Below are 14608 nucleotides of genomic sequence, written 5' to 3'. Positions count from 1 at the left end.
TTGATAAGTCCTTTTTTTTTAAAGATTTTATTTATGAGAGAGAGCATAAGGAGAGGGAGGAGGGATAGATGGAGAAGGAGAAGCAGGCTCTCCACTAAGGGAGCCCGGTGCAGGGCTCGATTCCAGGACCCTGGGAAGTTCTTTATAGATTTTGGATACTAGCCCTTTATCTAATATGTCATTTGTGAATATCTTCTCCTGTCCTTTAGGTTGCCTTTTAGTTTTGTTGACTGTTTCCTTTGCTGTGCAAAAGCTTTTTATCCTGATGAAATCCCAGTAGTTCATTTTTGCTTTTATTTCCCTTGCCTTTGGAGATGTGTCGAACAAGAATTTGCTGCAGCTGAAGTCAGGTTGCTGCCTGTGTTCTCCTCTAGGATTTTGATGGATTCCTGTCTCAGAGTAAGATCTTTCATCCATTTTAAGCCAGTTGGTTTTGTTGAAGTTCTAGTATACTGGTTCTCAAACTTGAACGTGTATCAGAGTAATTTTATTAAAGCATAGATTGGTCTCTCTCCTCTGTTCACATCCCATTATCTCCTTCCCCCTCCAGTTTCTGATTCAGTAGGCCTAGGACAGGGTCTGATAATGTGCATTGTTAACAAATTTCTAGGTGATACTAAGGCTACTGGTCCAGGGAACACAATTTGAAAACCACTGGTCTAGTTTATTCCTTCTGTGTAAAGTTACAAACTCTTACCGAATTCTTACAGTTCCACCTCAAAGTCAAGCTTTTTTCGTGGTGTCTGAATACTTAAATTCTTTAGAAAATCCCATCTAGTGAGGTGGTGTCAAATATGTCTCTATGGCATGGTTGATAAAATAGTTACTTTATTGGGTGTCAGTAGATAATGATTGCTTAGAATCATGGTAACACTAGAGGGTAGGTGAGGATAATGAGATTCAGAAGTTATATTATTTTTGGGAAAAGCCTATGAGCTTTTAGCCTCTGATGAAGTTATTATTTGCTGTTACTGTCTTAGGTGTTTAGGGTTACCATATATATAATATAGCCTGGCTTTTATTCCAAGCCTGGATGTGTCAGTCTGAGACCTGGCTCTTGAATCCACACCCAAATCTTCCAGTTAGTACCATTCAAGAAGTACATGACCAACCCTATGCTGGATGTAGTACAAAACCTGTTATTTTCCTTATAAGCTCACATAGTTGAGAAAGTAGATATTTGTGCGTAATAAAAAGGACAAAGAACTAGTTATTGTGAGTAGTACTACTAAATACCATAGAATCTCAAACATTCCATAGATTTACCTTGTTGGCTGCAAAAGAAACTTTTCCTTACAATAAAAATATGTGCTCGGTATTTTAACAAATTTAGAAGTATACAGAAGATAATTTATCATGATCATGTATCCTTAGCATTTTGGTAGATTTTCTTAGTCTTCTGTGCATATTTCTTTACATAGCTGAGTACATGGTATATATAATTTTATAACTTTAATATCCTAGCATCAGTGTTTATCCCATATTTGTATAATTTTGTAAGAAATATTTCTTTGTGTTTAATATAATGGTAATATAAATGTCACAGACTTTCATGAATCAGGTTTGGCTTGGCACATGGTTTTTTAAGGATTCCAGCTTAGCATAACTTTCTGATCGTTGGTGCTTGATTTTTATTAGGTTATAAAAGATAGAAAAGATTTTGTGGTGACACAGAGAACAGAAGTATGGTAAAACAATTAGTTGTGACAACAGAAGAAACAAAAGGAGAACAATTGCGAAGTTGTATAGCCAGCCTTCCAAGCTTATTCTGCCTTGTAGATTCAGATCCTTGGTTTGACCTCAGTCTCATACTTGGTCTCTTCTATGTGGCATCAAATGTTTGTTATCTTTTATCCTCACGGTTATCAGCGAATTCCATGTTTCTTCCCTGCAAGCCCTGGGAATAGCCAAGAAAATAGAAAATGTAATGAGGGAAGTACTTTTCTTACTGGGTATTTACTTTTTACATAAAGCTGTAGGAGTTAAAGTAGCATGGTAGTAACAGTGGAATTCAGTTGAACATTTCTACAAACAGATCCAATACTTAGGAGTTGAATTTATAGTAAAGATGACATTTTACATTAGCAGAAAAGAAATTATTCAGTAAATAATAATGTAGCAGCTGGCTAACTGTGAGGCATTTAAAGTAGATTCTACTTCATCAAAGTAAAATTAAGATGTATTAAAAAGTTGAGTGTTGAAAACATGAAGCTCAAAGCATTCAAAGAAAGTATAACTATATGTTCTTCTGTTGTTTAGGGTGGACAGTCATTTTTGGGAATGAAACTAATACCATAGAGAAGAAATTGATATTAAAATACAGTTTTATGTCTTCTGTAAATGAATATTTTGGATGCTGTAAAGTTATGCCATCATATGTGTATCTCCATTTACAGAACATTTCTCGTTTGGGTTATTTTTCAGTATTTTTCTATCATGAATAATGCCACAGTGAATCTCTTAAATGCCTCAATATTTGGTAACATGTGCTTTTATTAAGTTCTTAATGTTTTGGCCTTGTAATTTACACATTCTTGTCTCATTTAATTATCAGAAAGATGCTATAAGTATCATTTTCTCAATTTTAGGCCTAAGCTTGATTTTGAGATAAAGATAAAAAAATTGACTACTCTGTTCTGGCTATCAAGGATGAGCATAATAGCCAGCTGCCTTAAATTTTTCCCTTTTTACTGGTTCTCTCCTTATCTATATGTACATTTGAAAACGCAAGAGAAAGCAAGAAAGTACACTTTTTTTTTTTTGGTCAGTCTAGCTAAAGGCATGTCTATTTGTTAATTTTTTTCAAAGAACCTAGTTGGTTTACTTCATTGTATCTCTTTCTGTTTTCTGTTTCATTTATCTCTGCTCTACTTTTTTACTGTTTCCTTCTTTCTGTTTGCTTTGGGTCTAGTTTGCTCTTTTTTTCCTGGTTCCTTAAGTTAGAAAGTTAGGTTACTGATTTAAGATCTTTATTTTTTTAATGTAGGCAATTACAGCTGTGAATTTACCTATAAGCACTGCTTTCAGCGTATCCTATAAGTTTTAGTATGTCATATTTTGATTCTCATTCATCTTGGGGAATTCTCTAATTTCCCTTGTGATTTTTATTTTTTGCCCATTGGTTGTTAAGAGTGTGTTGTTTAATTTTTACATATTTATAAATTTTTCACATTTCCTTCTGTTTTATATTTCTATTTTCTTTCCATTGTCTTGGAGAAGATAATTTTGTAGGATTTTATTCTTTTAAGATTTCTTGAAGTTTGTTTTGTGGCCTAATATATATATTCTGGGAGAATGTTTTATGTGTACTTTAGAAGAATGTGTATTCTGTTGCTGGGTGAATTATATATACTTGTTATGTCTAGTTGATTTAATGTTCAAGTCTTCTAGTTCCTTGTTTATCTTTTGTCTAGTTACAGATATTTGCCCTGTGGATTAGACGAACACTTGATTATTAAAGAGTTAGTTTGAATTAATACTAACTTTTTATAGTACACAAAAACTTTGCGCCTGTATAGCTGTTGCCCGCATTTTGTGTCATTGCCACAAATGACATCTTTATGCATGGTGTGCCCATCAACATAGATGTATAATTATTATTTTATATAGGTGTCTTTTAAAACACACAGAAAATGAGGGCTTACAAAACTAAAAATATATTAATACTGATTTTTATAATTTACCTATGTAGCTAACCTTAATTGGTGTTTTTCATTTCTTTTATGTGGGGTCAAGTTACTGTCTGGTGCCCTTTCATTTCAACCTGAAGGACTCCAGCTAGGATTTCTTGAATCATGTACCAGTAACAAGCTCCCTTGCTTTTATCTGGGAATGCCTTAATTTCTCCTACATTTTTGAAGGATAATTGTGTCAGATACAGATTTCTTGATTGGCAGTTCTTTGAATATGTCTGTTCTAGCACTTTGACTATGTCTTCCAACTGTACTCTGAACTCCATGGTTTCTGATGAAAAATCAGTTACTGATTTTATTGAGGATCGCTTGTACATGACAAGTTCTTTTTCTCTTGCTGCCTCAAGATTCTCTTGAATTGGATTTGTAGATCATGTCTTTGATCAAATTTGAAGCATGATTTTGGCAGTTATTTCTATGAGTAATTTGTGTGCTTCCCTTCCTCCTCTCCTTCTGAGAGTCATTATGCATATGTTGGTACACTTAATGATGTCCCACATAACTTCTTAGACTTACTCTTAATTTTCCTTCTTTCTGCTCTTGCAACTGGGTAATCTCAATTGACCTAGCTTCAGATTTATTGATTTTTTTCACCTTCCAATATTGATTTGTGAATATATGTGTCAGAATTTTTATGAATGTAATACATGTTTAGTTTTGAAAATTAAGAAAATACATAAAATTGTAAAGAAAATGGCAATCGCCAGTCACCATCATGTAGATAAAAATAACGGATAGCATTGTGTTTCATATGCTGTTTTTCCTTCCACATAACCCATGGTGGGTATTTTCACACACCACTAAATATTCTTAGAAAAACTAATTTTAAAAATAGAACTAGCATATGATCCATTAATCACATTACTGAGTATATACCCAAAGAATGCAAAAGTACTTATTCAAAAGGATATATACACCCTTATATTCATTGCATTATTTACAGTAGCCATTTTATGGAAACAGCATGTGTCCATTGATAGATGAATGGATAAAGATGTCCTATATATACACAACAGAATAATATTCGGCTATAAAAAGAATGAAATCATCTTATTTGCACAACGTAGATGGTGCTAGAGAGTATAATGCTAAGTGAAAGAAGTCAGCCCGAGAAAGACAAATATCATATGATGTTTTTATTTCATTTCAAAATCATTTCCCTATGATTTCACTCATAGGGAATTTAAGAAACAAATAAGCAAAAAAAAAGAGACAAACCAAAAACCAAACAGATGGTTGCCTGAGGGGAGGTGGGAGAGGTGGGTGAGGTGGGTGAGGTGGGTGAAATGGATTAAGAGTACACTCCTTGATGAGAACAGAATAATATATGAAATTTTTGAATCACTGTGTTATATACCTGAAAGTAATTTAACACTATGCTAACTATACTATAATTAAAATAAAAATGAATAGGGGCATCTGGGTGGCTCAGTGGTTGAGTGTGTCTGCCTTTGGCTCAGGTCGTGGTCCCGGGGTCCTGGGCTCGAGTCCTGCATCAGGCTCCCCACAGGCAGCCTGCTTCTCCCTCTGCCTATTTCTCTGCCTCTCTCTGTCTCTCATGAATGAATAAATTAAATCTTTAAAAAATGAATGAATAAATAAAATGTGTTAAAGATTTTAAAAATAGGGGTCCCTGGGTGGCGCAGCGGTTTGGCGCCTGCCTTTGGCCCAGGGCATGATCCTGGAGACCCGGGATCGAATCCCACGTCGGGCTCCCGGTGCATGGAGCCTGCTTCTCCCTCTGCCTATGTCTCTGCCTCTCTCTCTCTCTCTCTGTGACTATCATAAATAAAATAAAATAAAAAATTAAAGATTTTAAAAATAATAAAGTTGAATTCATTTCAGTACATTTTGAGGAAAAAAGAAAATTAATTTTTAAAGACTAGACCGTAGTCTTGGCTTCTAAACTGCCTCCTGGTCCTCCTGAGTTTCCACAACTGCCCTTCCATGTCTTGGCTGGTACCTCCTCCTGTGCTCAAGCTCTGAGTATTAGAGTGGCTCAGAGCCCCACCCTGGGCTTTCTCATATAATTACTGCCTCAAAATCTCTACTTCGTATCTAATAGATACCTCAGTTGTAATGTGCACAATATCGAACTTCTGATCTCTCATCCCATTTGCTTCCCCCAAGTTCAGTCTGTTCTGTGTACCTGGCCCTCTTCCTTTCCTGGACGGTGCTAGCTACACTCTTCTTGCAGGATCTCTACACAGCTGTGTTCCCAGTTGTCTCTATGGCTTGCTCCCTCATCTTTTTTTTTTTTTTAATTTATGATACACAGAGAGAGAGAGAGGCAGAGACACAGGCAGAGGAGAGGGAGAAGCAGGCTCCATGCCGGGAGCCCGACGTGGGACTCGATCCCGGGACTCCAAGATCGCGCCCTGGGTCAAAGGCAGGCGCGAAACCGCTGAGCCACCCAGGGATCCCCTTGCTCCCTCATCTTTAAGTCTTAAGTCTGCAAGGTCTTCCTAACATCCTGATTTTTTTTTTAAGATTTTATTTATTTATTCATGACGGTGGGGGGGGCAGAGACACAGGCAGGGGGAGAAGCAGGCTCCATGCCGGGAGTCCGACGTGGGACTCGATCCCGGGACTCCGGGATCATGCCCTGGGCCAAAGGCAGGCGCTAAACCACTGAGCCACCCAGGGATCCCCCCTAACATCCTGATTTAAAATTGGAACCCGCTATGTACTCTGTATCACCCTTTTTGCCTTTTTTTTTAATAGCACATAGTACCATCTGATATTCTGAATATTTAATTAGGTTTGTTGATTCAATCTTCCTGCTTACATCTGTTGAAACACTTAAGTGAATATTTTCATTTGTTATGCTTTTCAGTGCTATAATTTGTATTTGCTTCCTTTTTTATAATCTTGTGGATATTTATTTGATGAAATACTCTCATGATTTCCTTTAGCCCTTAGAAGCATATCTAAAATCGTTTATTTAAAGTCTTTGCCTATTAAATCCAGTATCTGGACTTAGGGATAGTTTCTATTTTTTCCAGCTTTATTGAGGTATAATTGGTATATATAACATGTAAGTTTAAGGTGTACAACATGTTGATTTGATACACATATTAGAGTGATTTCCACACTAGGATTAATGAACACCTCTTCACCTCACATAGTTATCATCCGTTTTTTGTGGTGAGAAGATTTAATATTTACTCTCAGCAATGACAAGTATATAATACAATATTGTTAACTGTAGTCACCATGCTGTATGTTAGCTCTCTGGATCTTATTTATCATATAACTAGAAGTTTGTACCCTTTGACCAACATCTTCCTATTTACCCCAAGCCCTTGCCCCTGGAAACCACCATTCTGTTTCTATGAGTTCAGCTTTTTAAAATTCCACATATAAGTGATAGGATACAGTAATTGTCTTTCTCTATCTGATCTGACTTATTACAATTACTGGAGTACCCTCAGGGTCCATCCATGTTGTCACAGAAGGCTGGAATTCTTTCTTTCTCATGGTTGAATAATACTCCAGTGTGTGTGTACGTGTGTGTGTGTGTGAGAGAGAGAGAGAGAGAGAGGGAGACATCTTTATCCATTCATCCATAGATGAACACTTAGTTCGTCACCCAACGTTGGCTATTGTGAATAATGTTGCAGTTAATAGGAGGGGGATGATATCTCTTTGATGTCCTTATATTATTTCTTTTGGATATATACCCAGAATTGGGATTGCTGGATCATATACTATTTTTAATTTTCTGAGGATAGCATTTTCCATAGTAGCTCTACCAATTTACGTCCCCACCAACAGTGCACAGGGGTTTGGTCCCCAGATCTTCGCCAATACTTGTTATCTCTTTTTGATAATAGCCTGGATTCTAACCGGTATGAGGCAGTATCTTTCTGTGGATATGATTTGCATTTCCCTGATGATTAGTGATAACTGAATGGCATTTCATATACCTCTTGGCTATTTCTACGTCTTCTTTGGGAAAATGTCTACTTAATTCCTCTGGGGTTTTTTTGTTTTTATTTTTTTTAAGCTTTTTTATTCATGAGAGACACAGGGAGGCAGAGATATAGGCAGAGAGAAGCAGGCTCCTTGCAGGGAGCCCAAAGCAGGACTCGATCCTAGGGCCCTGGGATCATGAACTGAGCCAAAGGCAGTTGTTCAACCACTGAGTCACCCAGGTGCCCTTCCACTGCCCTTTTTAAAATCCTATTTTGTGTGTATTACTGAGGTGTATGAATTCCTTTTTTTTTTTTTTTTTTTAAGATTTTCTTTCTTTCTTCATGAGAGACACAGAGAAAGAGGCAGAGACATAGGCAGAGGGAGCCCGATGTGGGACTTGATCCCAGAACCCTAGGACCACGCCCTGAGCTGAAGGGAGACACTCAACTGCTAAGCCACCCAGGCGTCCCTGTATGAATTCTTTGAGTGTTCCTTCTCACTTATTTTTGCCCTTGTTGCTTATATTTTTGGTATCCAAAAAAAGTAATTAGCAAGATCAGTGTCAAGGAACTTTTACTCTGTTTTCTTTGAATAATTTTACTGTTTCAGGTCTCATGTTGAAGTCTTTAAACCATTTCAAGTTCAGTTTTTGGATGGTATAAGAAAGGAGTCCAATTCATTTTGTTATCCAGTTTTCCCAGCACCATTTATCAGAGTGTATGCTTTCCCCGTTGATTATTTTTGTCTCCCTTTCAAATATTAGTTGACCATATATGTGAGGGTTTATTTCTGGGCTTTTGGTTCTGTTCTGTTGGTGTACTTATCTGTGTTTATGTCAATACTATTCTTACTGCTTTACCTTTATAATAATGTTTGAAATCAGGAAGTGTGATACCTTTAGCTTTGTTGTTCCTTCTCAGGATTGCTTTAGCTATTCAGGGTCTTTTGTGGTTCCACATAAATTTGAGAAATAGAAAAATTTCTCTGAAAAATGTCATTAGAATTTTAATAGCAATTACATGAAGCTGTAAATGGACTTGGATTGTATGGACATTTTAACAATGTTCTTGTAATTCGTGAACAGAGGATATCTTTCCATTTGTGTCTTTATATTCTTTCATCAGTGTTTTATAGTTTTCATTGTATAGCTCTTTCACTTTGGTTAAATTTACTGCTAAGTATTTTACTGTTTCTAGTGCAACTGTAAATGGGATTGTTTTCTTTTTAGAACTTGTGGGGTTTTTTGTTTTTTGTTTTGTTTTGTTTTTGTTTTTGTTTTAGAGAGAGAGAGAGAGAGAGTGAGAGCGAGCAGGAGGGTAGGAGCAAAGGGAGAGGGAGAAAGGGAATCCCGAGCAGGCTACATGCCCAGCGAAAGCCTGCCGTGGGGCTCAATCTCACAACCCTGAGCTGAAATCAAGAGTTCGGTGTTTAGACAACTGAGCCACTCAAGCTGCCTGGGATTGTTTTCTTAATTTCTTTTTCATATAGTTCATTGTTAATATATAGAAATATGACTGATTTCTGTATGTTGATTTTATATCCTGCAACTTAACAGAATTTATTAGTCCTAACAGTTTTTTGGCAGCATTTTTAGGGTTTTAATACATAAGATCATATCATTTATAAATGGCTACAGTTTTACTTCTTGCTTTTTGAAACTGATGCCTTTTATTTCTTTGGATTCTATTTATTTCTTGCCTAATTGCTCTGGCTAGGATTTCCAGTACTATATTGAATAGGAGTATTAAGAATGGGCATCCTTGTCTTGTTCAGGATCTTAGAGGGAGAGCTTTCATCCCTTCACCATTTGAGTATGATATTACCTATGGGCTTGTCACGTATGGCCTTTATTAAAACATTGAGCTGTGTTCCTTCTATACCTCATTTTTTAGTTTTTATCATGAAAGGCTATTGAGTTTCTGTCAAACTTTTTTTTTTTCTGCATCTGTTGACATCATACGGTTTTTGTCTTTTATTAATGTGGTGTATCATATTTATTGGCTTGTATATGTTAAACCATTGTTGCATCCCAAGGATTAATCCTACTTTGATAATTGTATATGATCATTTTAATGTGCTGTTAATTTGGTTTGAGAAGGATTGGCATTAATTCTTTAAACTTTTGGTGAATGTACCAGGAATACCATCTGGTCCTAGGCTTTTCTGTATTGGGTGTGTTTTGACTACTGATTTAATCTTCTTATTCATTATTGGTCTGTTCATAAGTCCCTTTTTTAAGTTTTTTGTTTTAATTCCAGTTTAGTTAACATACAGTGTTGCATTAGTTTTACGTACTGCTGAATCCGTATAGTGATTCAGCAATTCTTTACATTACTCCATGCAATCCCCACTACCTATTTCACTCATTTCCCCATCCACCTCCCCGCTGGTAACCATCAGTTTTGTTCTCTATAGTGAAGAAAGAATCTGTTTCTTGTTTTATCTCCCTCTCCTTTTTCCCCCCTTTGCTTGTTTTGTTTCTTAAATTCCATATATAAGTGAAATCATAAGTAGTCTCTTAATCCTTTCTGTGATATCATTTGTAATGTCTCCTCATTTCTGATTTTAAGTCTTCACTCTTATTTTCTCAGTCTAGCTAAAATTTCATCTCTTTCATTTATATTTTCCAAAAAACTCTGCTCTTGTTTTTATTGACCTTTTCTGTTTTGGGGGGCGGTCCTCCATTTCATTTATTCTGCTGCGATCATTGTTATTTCCTTCATTCTACTAACTTTGGGATTAGTTTGTTCTTTTTCTAGTTCCTTGAGTTAACAAAGTTAGGTTGTATATTTGAGATTTTTCTGTTTCTTACTGTAGTCATTTATCCCTATAATCTTTCCTTTTAGAACTGCTTTTGGTGCATCCCCTAAGTTTTGATATGTTGTGTTTCCATTGTCTTTTGTCCCTGTTTATTTATTTATTTGTAAAAGATTTTATTAATTTATTCATGAGAGATGCAGAGAGAGAAGCAAGCTCCCTGCAGGAATCCTGATGTGGGACTCAATCCCAGGACCCCGGGATCAGGACCTGAGCCAAAGGCAGACACTCAACCACTGAGCCACCCAGGTGCCCCCTGCCCATATTTTTAAATTTCCCTTTTGATTTCTTTTTTTTTTTTTTTTTGATCCATTGGTTCTTCAGGAGTGTATTGTTTAGTTTCCATATATTGTGAATTTTCCGGTTTTTCTCCTATTACTGATTTCTGGTTTTATACCACTGTGGTTAGGAAGGTTACTTGTTACAATTTCAGTCTCTTAAATTTGTTAAGACTTGTTTTGTAACTTATCATCCTGTAATCTATCTGGGAGAAAGTTCTATGTGCATTTGAGAAGACTGTGTATTCTACTGCTGTTCAGTACAATGTTCTGTATATTCCTGGTAGGTCCATTGATGTAAAAAGTATAGTGCAGTAATTCAAAGGGATACACATACACCCTGATATTTATAGCATCATTATCTACGGTAGCCAAACTGTGGAAACAGTCCAAGTGTCCATCAACTAATAATGTCCATCAACTAATAATGATATATGTATATCAATCACACACTCACTGAGATAGTATTCAGCCATAAAAATAATGAGAATCTTGCCATTTGCAACAATATGAATGGAGCTAGAGAGTATTACGCTAAGCAAAATAAGTCAGTCAGAGAAAGACAAATACCGAATGATTTCACTCATGTGGAATTTAAGAAATAAAACAAGCAAAGGGAAAAAATAGAGAGGCAAACCAAGAAACAGACTCTTATCTGTACAAACTGATGGTTACCAGAGAGGAGGTGGGTAGGGGGATGGGTTAAATAGGTGATAGGGATTAAGGAGTATACTTGTGATGGGCATTGGGTGTTGTATGGAAGTGCTGAATCATTATATTGTACACTTTAATATAAAAGTAATCTAATACATCTACATTTAGAGTAATTATTGATAGACAAGGACTTGGTAATATCCAGTATCCATGTTACTGTTTAATGGCTATTTTGTATTTTCCTTATCCTTTCTTCCTCTCTTGCTGCCTTCCTTTGTGAATTGTTGGTTTTCTATAGTAGTATGCTTTGATTCCTTTCTGTTTATCTTTTTTGTATCTAGGTTTTTGCTTTGTAGTTACCATGAGCCTCACATAAAACATCCTATTAAAAAAAAAACATCCTATAGATACAAGTTTTTAAAGTTGGTAACAACTTTGGTCACATACAAATACTCTACCCTTTTATTCCCCCCAACCTCATTTTATGTTTTTAATGTTCAGTTTACTTCTTTTTAAATTGTATGTTCATTAACAAATTATTTTAGTTCTTACTATTTTTAGTACTTTTGTCCTTTACCTTTATCATCCATGGATGTTTCTTTTAGACCATGTTTTCCTGGGGCTCCTCAGAGTGGCTGTAGCTGGTTCACAGGCCACTACAGGGTCTATAGTTGTGACCCAAGATCTGTATTTCTGTTATCCAACAGGCAGGTGCGTGAGACTCCTCTCCCATCCCTTGGCTTGTGGGGGTAGATTCCCCAACTCCTGGCCATCATGCTGACATCACTGCTCATGCTCATGTTGCTGTAATTTATTATTTTTTTTCCTTTGTGTGTTTCACTGTCTTGTTTCTTTGTATATATCACAGGGGTTTTTTGTTGTTGTAGAATAATGGACATTGTTAATATTATAATGTGGCAGCTCTGGAAATCAAATTCTCACCCTTCCCCAGGGTTTGTTTGTTTAGACTTTTCTGAACTGATTTCATACTTGTGATCATTAAAGTCTATTCTCTTTGCTTAGTGGTTAGCTAGTGATTTGCCATAAACTTCTGGAACAAAGAAATACATACTTCCCCCCCGCCCCCGTCTTTGAAGGTAGGTTCTTTTTTTTTTTTGAAGGTAGGTTCTGTATGTATATTAGCATCTTAAGTGGTAATACTCTATCTTCACTACTCAACTAGGATGTTTACAACTCTGCCTTAGCCTTCACTTCTAACTTGCACAGAGCCTGATGATGAGCCAGGCATGTAGAACTTAGGGCCTTCTTGAGTCTTTTCTGAGAATGTGCTTAAGCCTTGGGCATTTGTTTGGCCTTCTAGAGTCCCAGGAGTCTGTGGAACTTATCCAAACCCTTAGTCTCCAAACCATCTCACTCCCCAGTCTTTTCCCCGAAACTTTTCAGTTTGTCTATTGTTTAACCCAATTGTATGCCTTGGCCTAGGAGGCAGGGACTAATGCATTTACTTTTTATGTTTTCAGCAAGTGCTCACCCCACCCTTGGTAGCATTCTGAATCAGGCAAAAATGTTTGGTATCAAACACTGTTGAAAATGCAAGCCTGTTTATTAAGCAAGAATATATGGTTGGAGGCTTGGATTTGGAGGCCAGTAATAGTGTACAATTTAGTCATTCCCCCCTATTGCTTTAGGGGCTAGTACTTGATGAGCTTTTATTTTTTAATTTTTTTAAAAAGATTTTATTTATTTATTCATGAGAGACACACAGAGACGCAGAGACACAGGCAGAGGGAGAAGCAGGCTCCATGCAAGGAGCCTGACATGGGACTCGATCCCGGGTCTCCAGGATCAAGCCCTGGGCTAAAGGTGGCGCTAAACCTCTGAGCCACCCGGGCTGCCCTTTGATGAGTTTTTAGACTTCATGGTGGCAGAGTATAGTAGAAAGGAATAAGCAACATAGAGTCTTCTGCTTTGCTGCTTGGTTCATGTCAAAAAGGAACTGTAGAGCATGTAGTTCCTTACTGTAGTGAGGAAGGTGAACAGTCCGAGTATGCAAAGCATAATAAAGTACTGAAGGCCTGATGAGATAAGACTGACCTGACCTGTCAGCAAGTATGACTGCAACCATATGCAGTGCAATTGTTTAGCTATTTATCCTCTTTCCAGTAGCACCCTCACAGAACAGTGAAATTGATCACATTGTAGAAATCTTACCTTTAGGCAGACCTTGCCTTGAGTCTTATTAAGTCCTTGCTTCTATTTGCTCCCTTTCTGTGTTGGACTTTCACATTGGTTGTCTTCTCAACACTGTATTCCAAACAGCCACATACTTTTATTTTATACACAAGGCTATTGTAAGCACTATTTTAACACTGTCTTTTTCCTTTTTTTAAGAGCTGGGGTGGAAAGGAAAATGGCTTTGGACTTGCAGAATGTTGCAGAGACTTGCATATGATGGTAAGTAACTCTCGGATATGGGTGTCTTTTGGCAGAGCTATGTGTAGTCTCTTTTTGAGCCTTACTTTACAATGAATATATGGTATATTAAGTTGCCACTTCAAATCAGGACCTTTGAGGAACCTGAGATCAACTAAGACCTAGCACATCTTGTCTAGAAATGCTTGGGCCCTCAATCTGCTGACACTAAGAAAAATCTCAGAAACACAGTGTATGTTCATTCCCCAGCTCTTGACTAGGAAGCTGTATTTGGTGAATCCGTTTGAAAGTGTTGAAGTATCCCAGAAAGTGTATTTGTTTGTATTCTCTCACTGGAACCATTGGAACTCTGGGCAGTATGGTGTGATTTTTAAGAATGGATGCTTGGGGAATAGTACATGAGAGTCATTGAGAACTTAAAATGTTTTGTGTGTTTTCCATGTTTACCTCTCATGCCCTGTCCTGCTCATACCTTTCATCCATGCATAGTTTACAAGGTTAGGCTATCCTCCCTTCCACTTTGATATGTTGTTTTGGAACCACAATGCACAATTGGATTTGTTAAAAACAATTCTGTGCCAAGAAGCAACCATATTTTCCAGCAGATATTGCTGTTTTTGTCAGTTTATTGTGTATAGGACAAATACCTGCAATGAAATTTAGTAAATTTATCTTAGCAAGCCTTTTTCCCCTGGGAGAATGGTTCTTTTTCTGGTCAAAGAAAATAACAAATTAGAACAAATTACTTTCTCACCTTGGTTGGTATACTTTCTTAGTGTGTATTATATAAATTAATACTGGGTAATATGGGAGGTAAGTGTTTATTTAATAATCAAAGCTACATAAATCTTAGAG

The 14608-nt window shown here is 36.7% G+C and overlaps 1 protein-coding gene across 11 annotated transcripts in view; it reads left to right on the top strand.

Annotated features, from left to right (window-relative positions):
- HUWE1 (HECT, UBA and WWE domain containing E3 ubiquitin protein ligase 1) overlaps positions 1 to 14608 on the top strand; it is a 168353-nt gene that overhangs the window by 54697 nt on the left and 99048 nt on the right. For all 11 annotated transcript variants that reach the window (XM_041740584.1, XM_041740587.1, XM_041740585.1 and 8 more), the window contains one exon: positions 13712 to 13774. In XM_041740584.1, coding sequence (XP_041596518.1) covers positions 13712 to 13774 — 63 coding nt within the window. The remainder of the gene's footprint in view (positions 1 to 13711; positions 13775 to 14608) is intronic.

Source organism: Vulpes lagopus, chromosome X (genome assembly GCF_018345385.1).
Source record: "Vulpes lagopus strain Blue_001 chromosome X, ASM1834538v1, whole genome shotgun sequence".
Classification (NCBI taxonomy): Eukaryota; Metazoa; Chordata; class Mammalia; order Carnivora; family Canidae; genus Vulpes; species Vulpes lagopus.
This window is presented reverse-complemented; position numbering and strand designations above follow the sequence as displayed.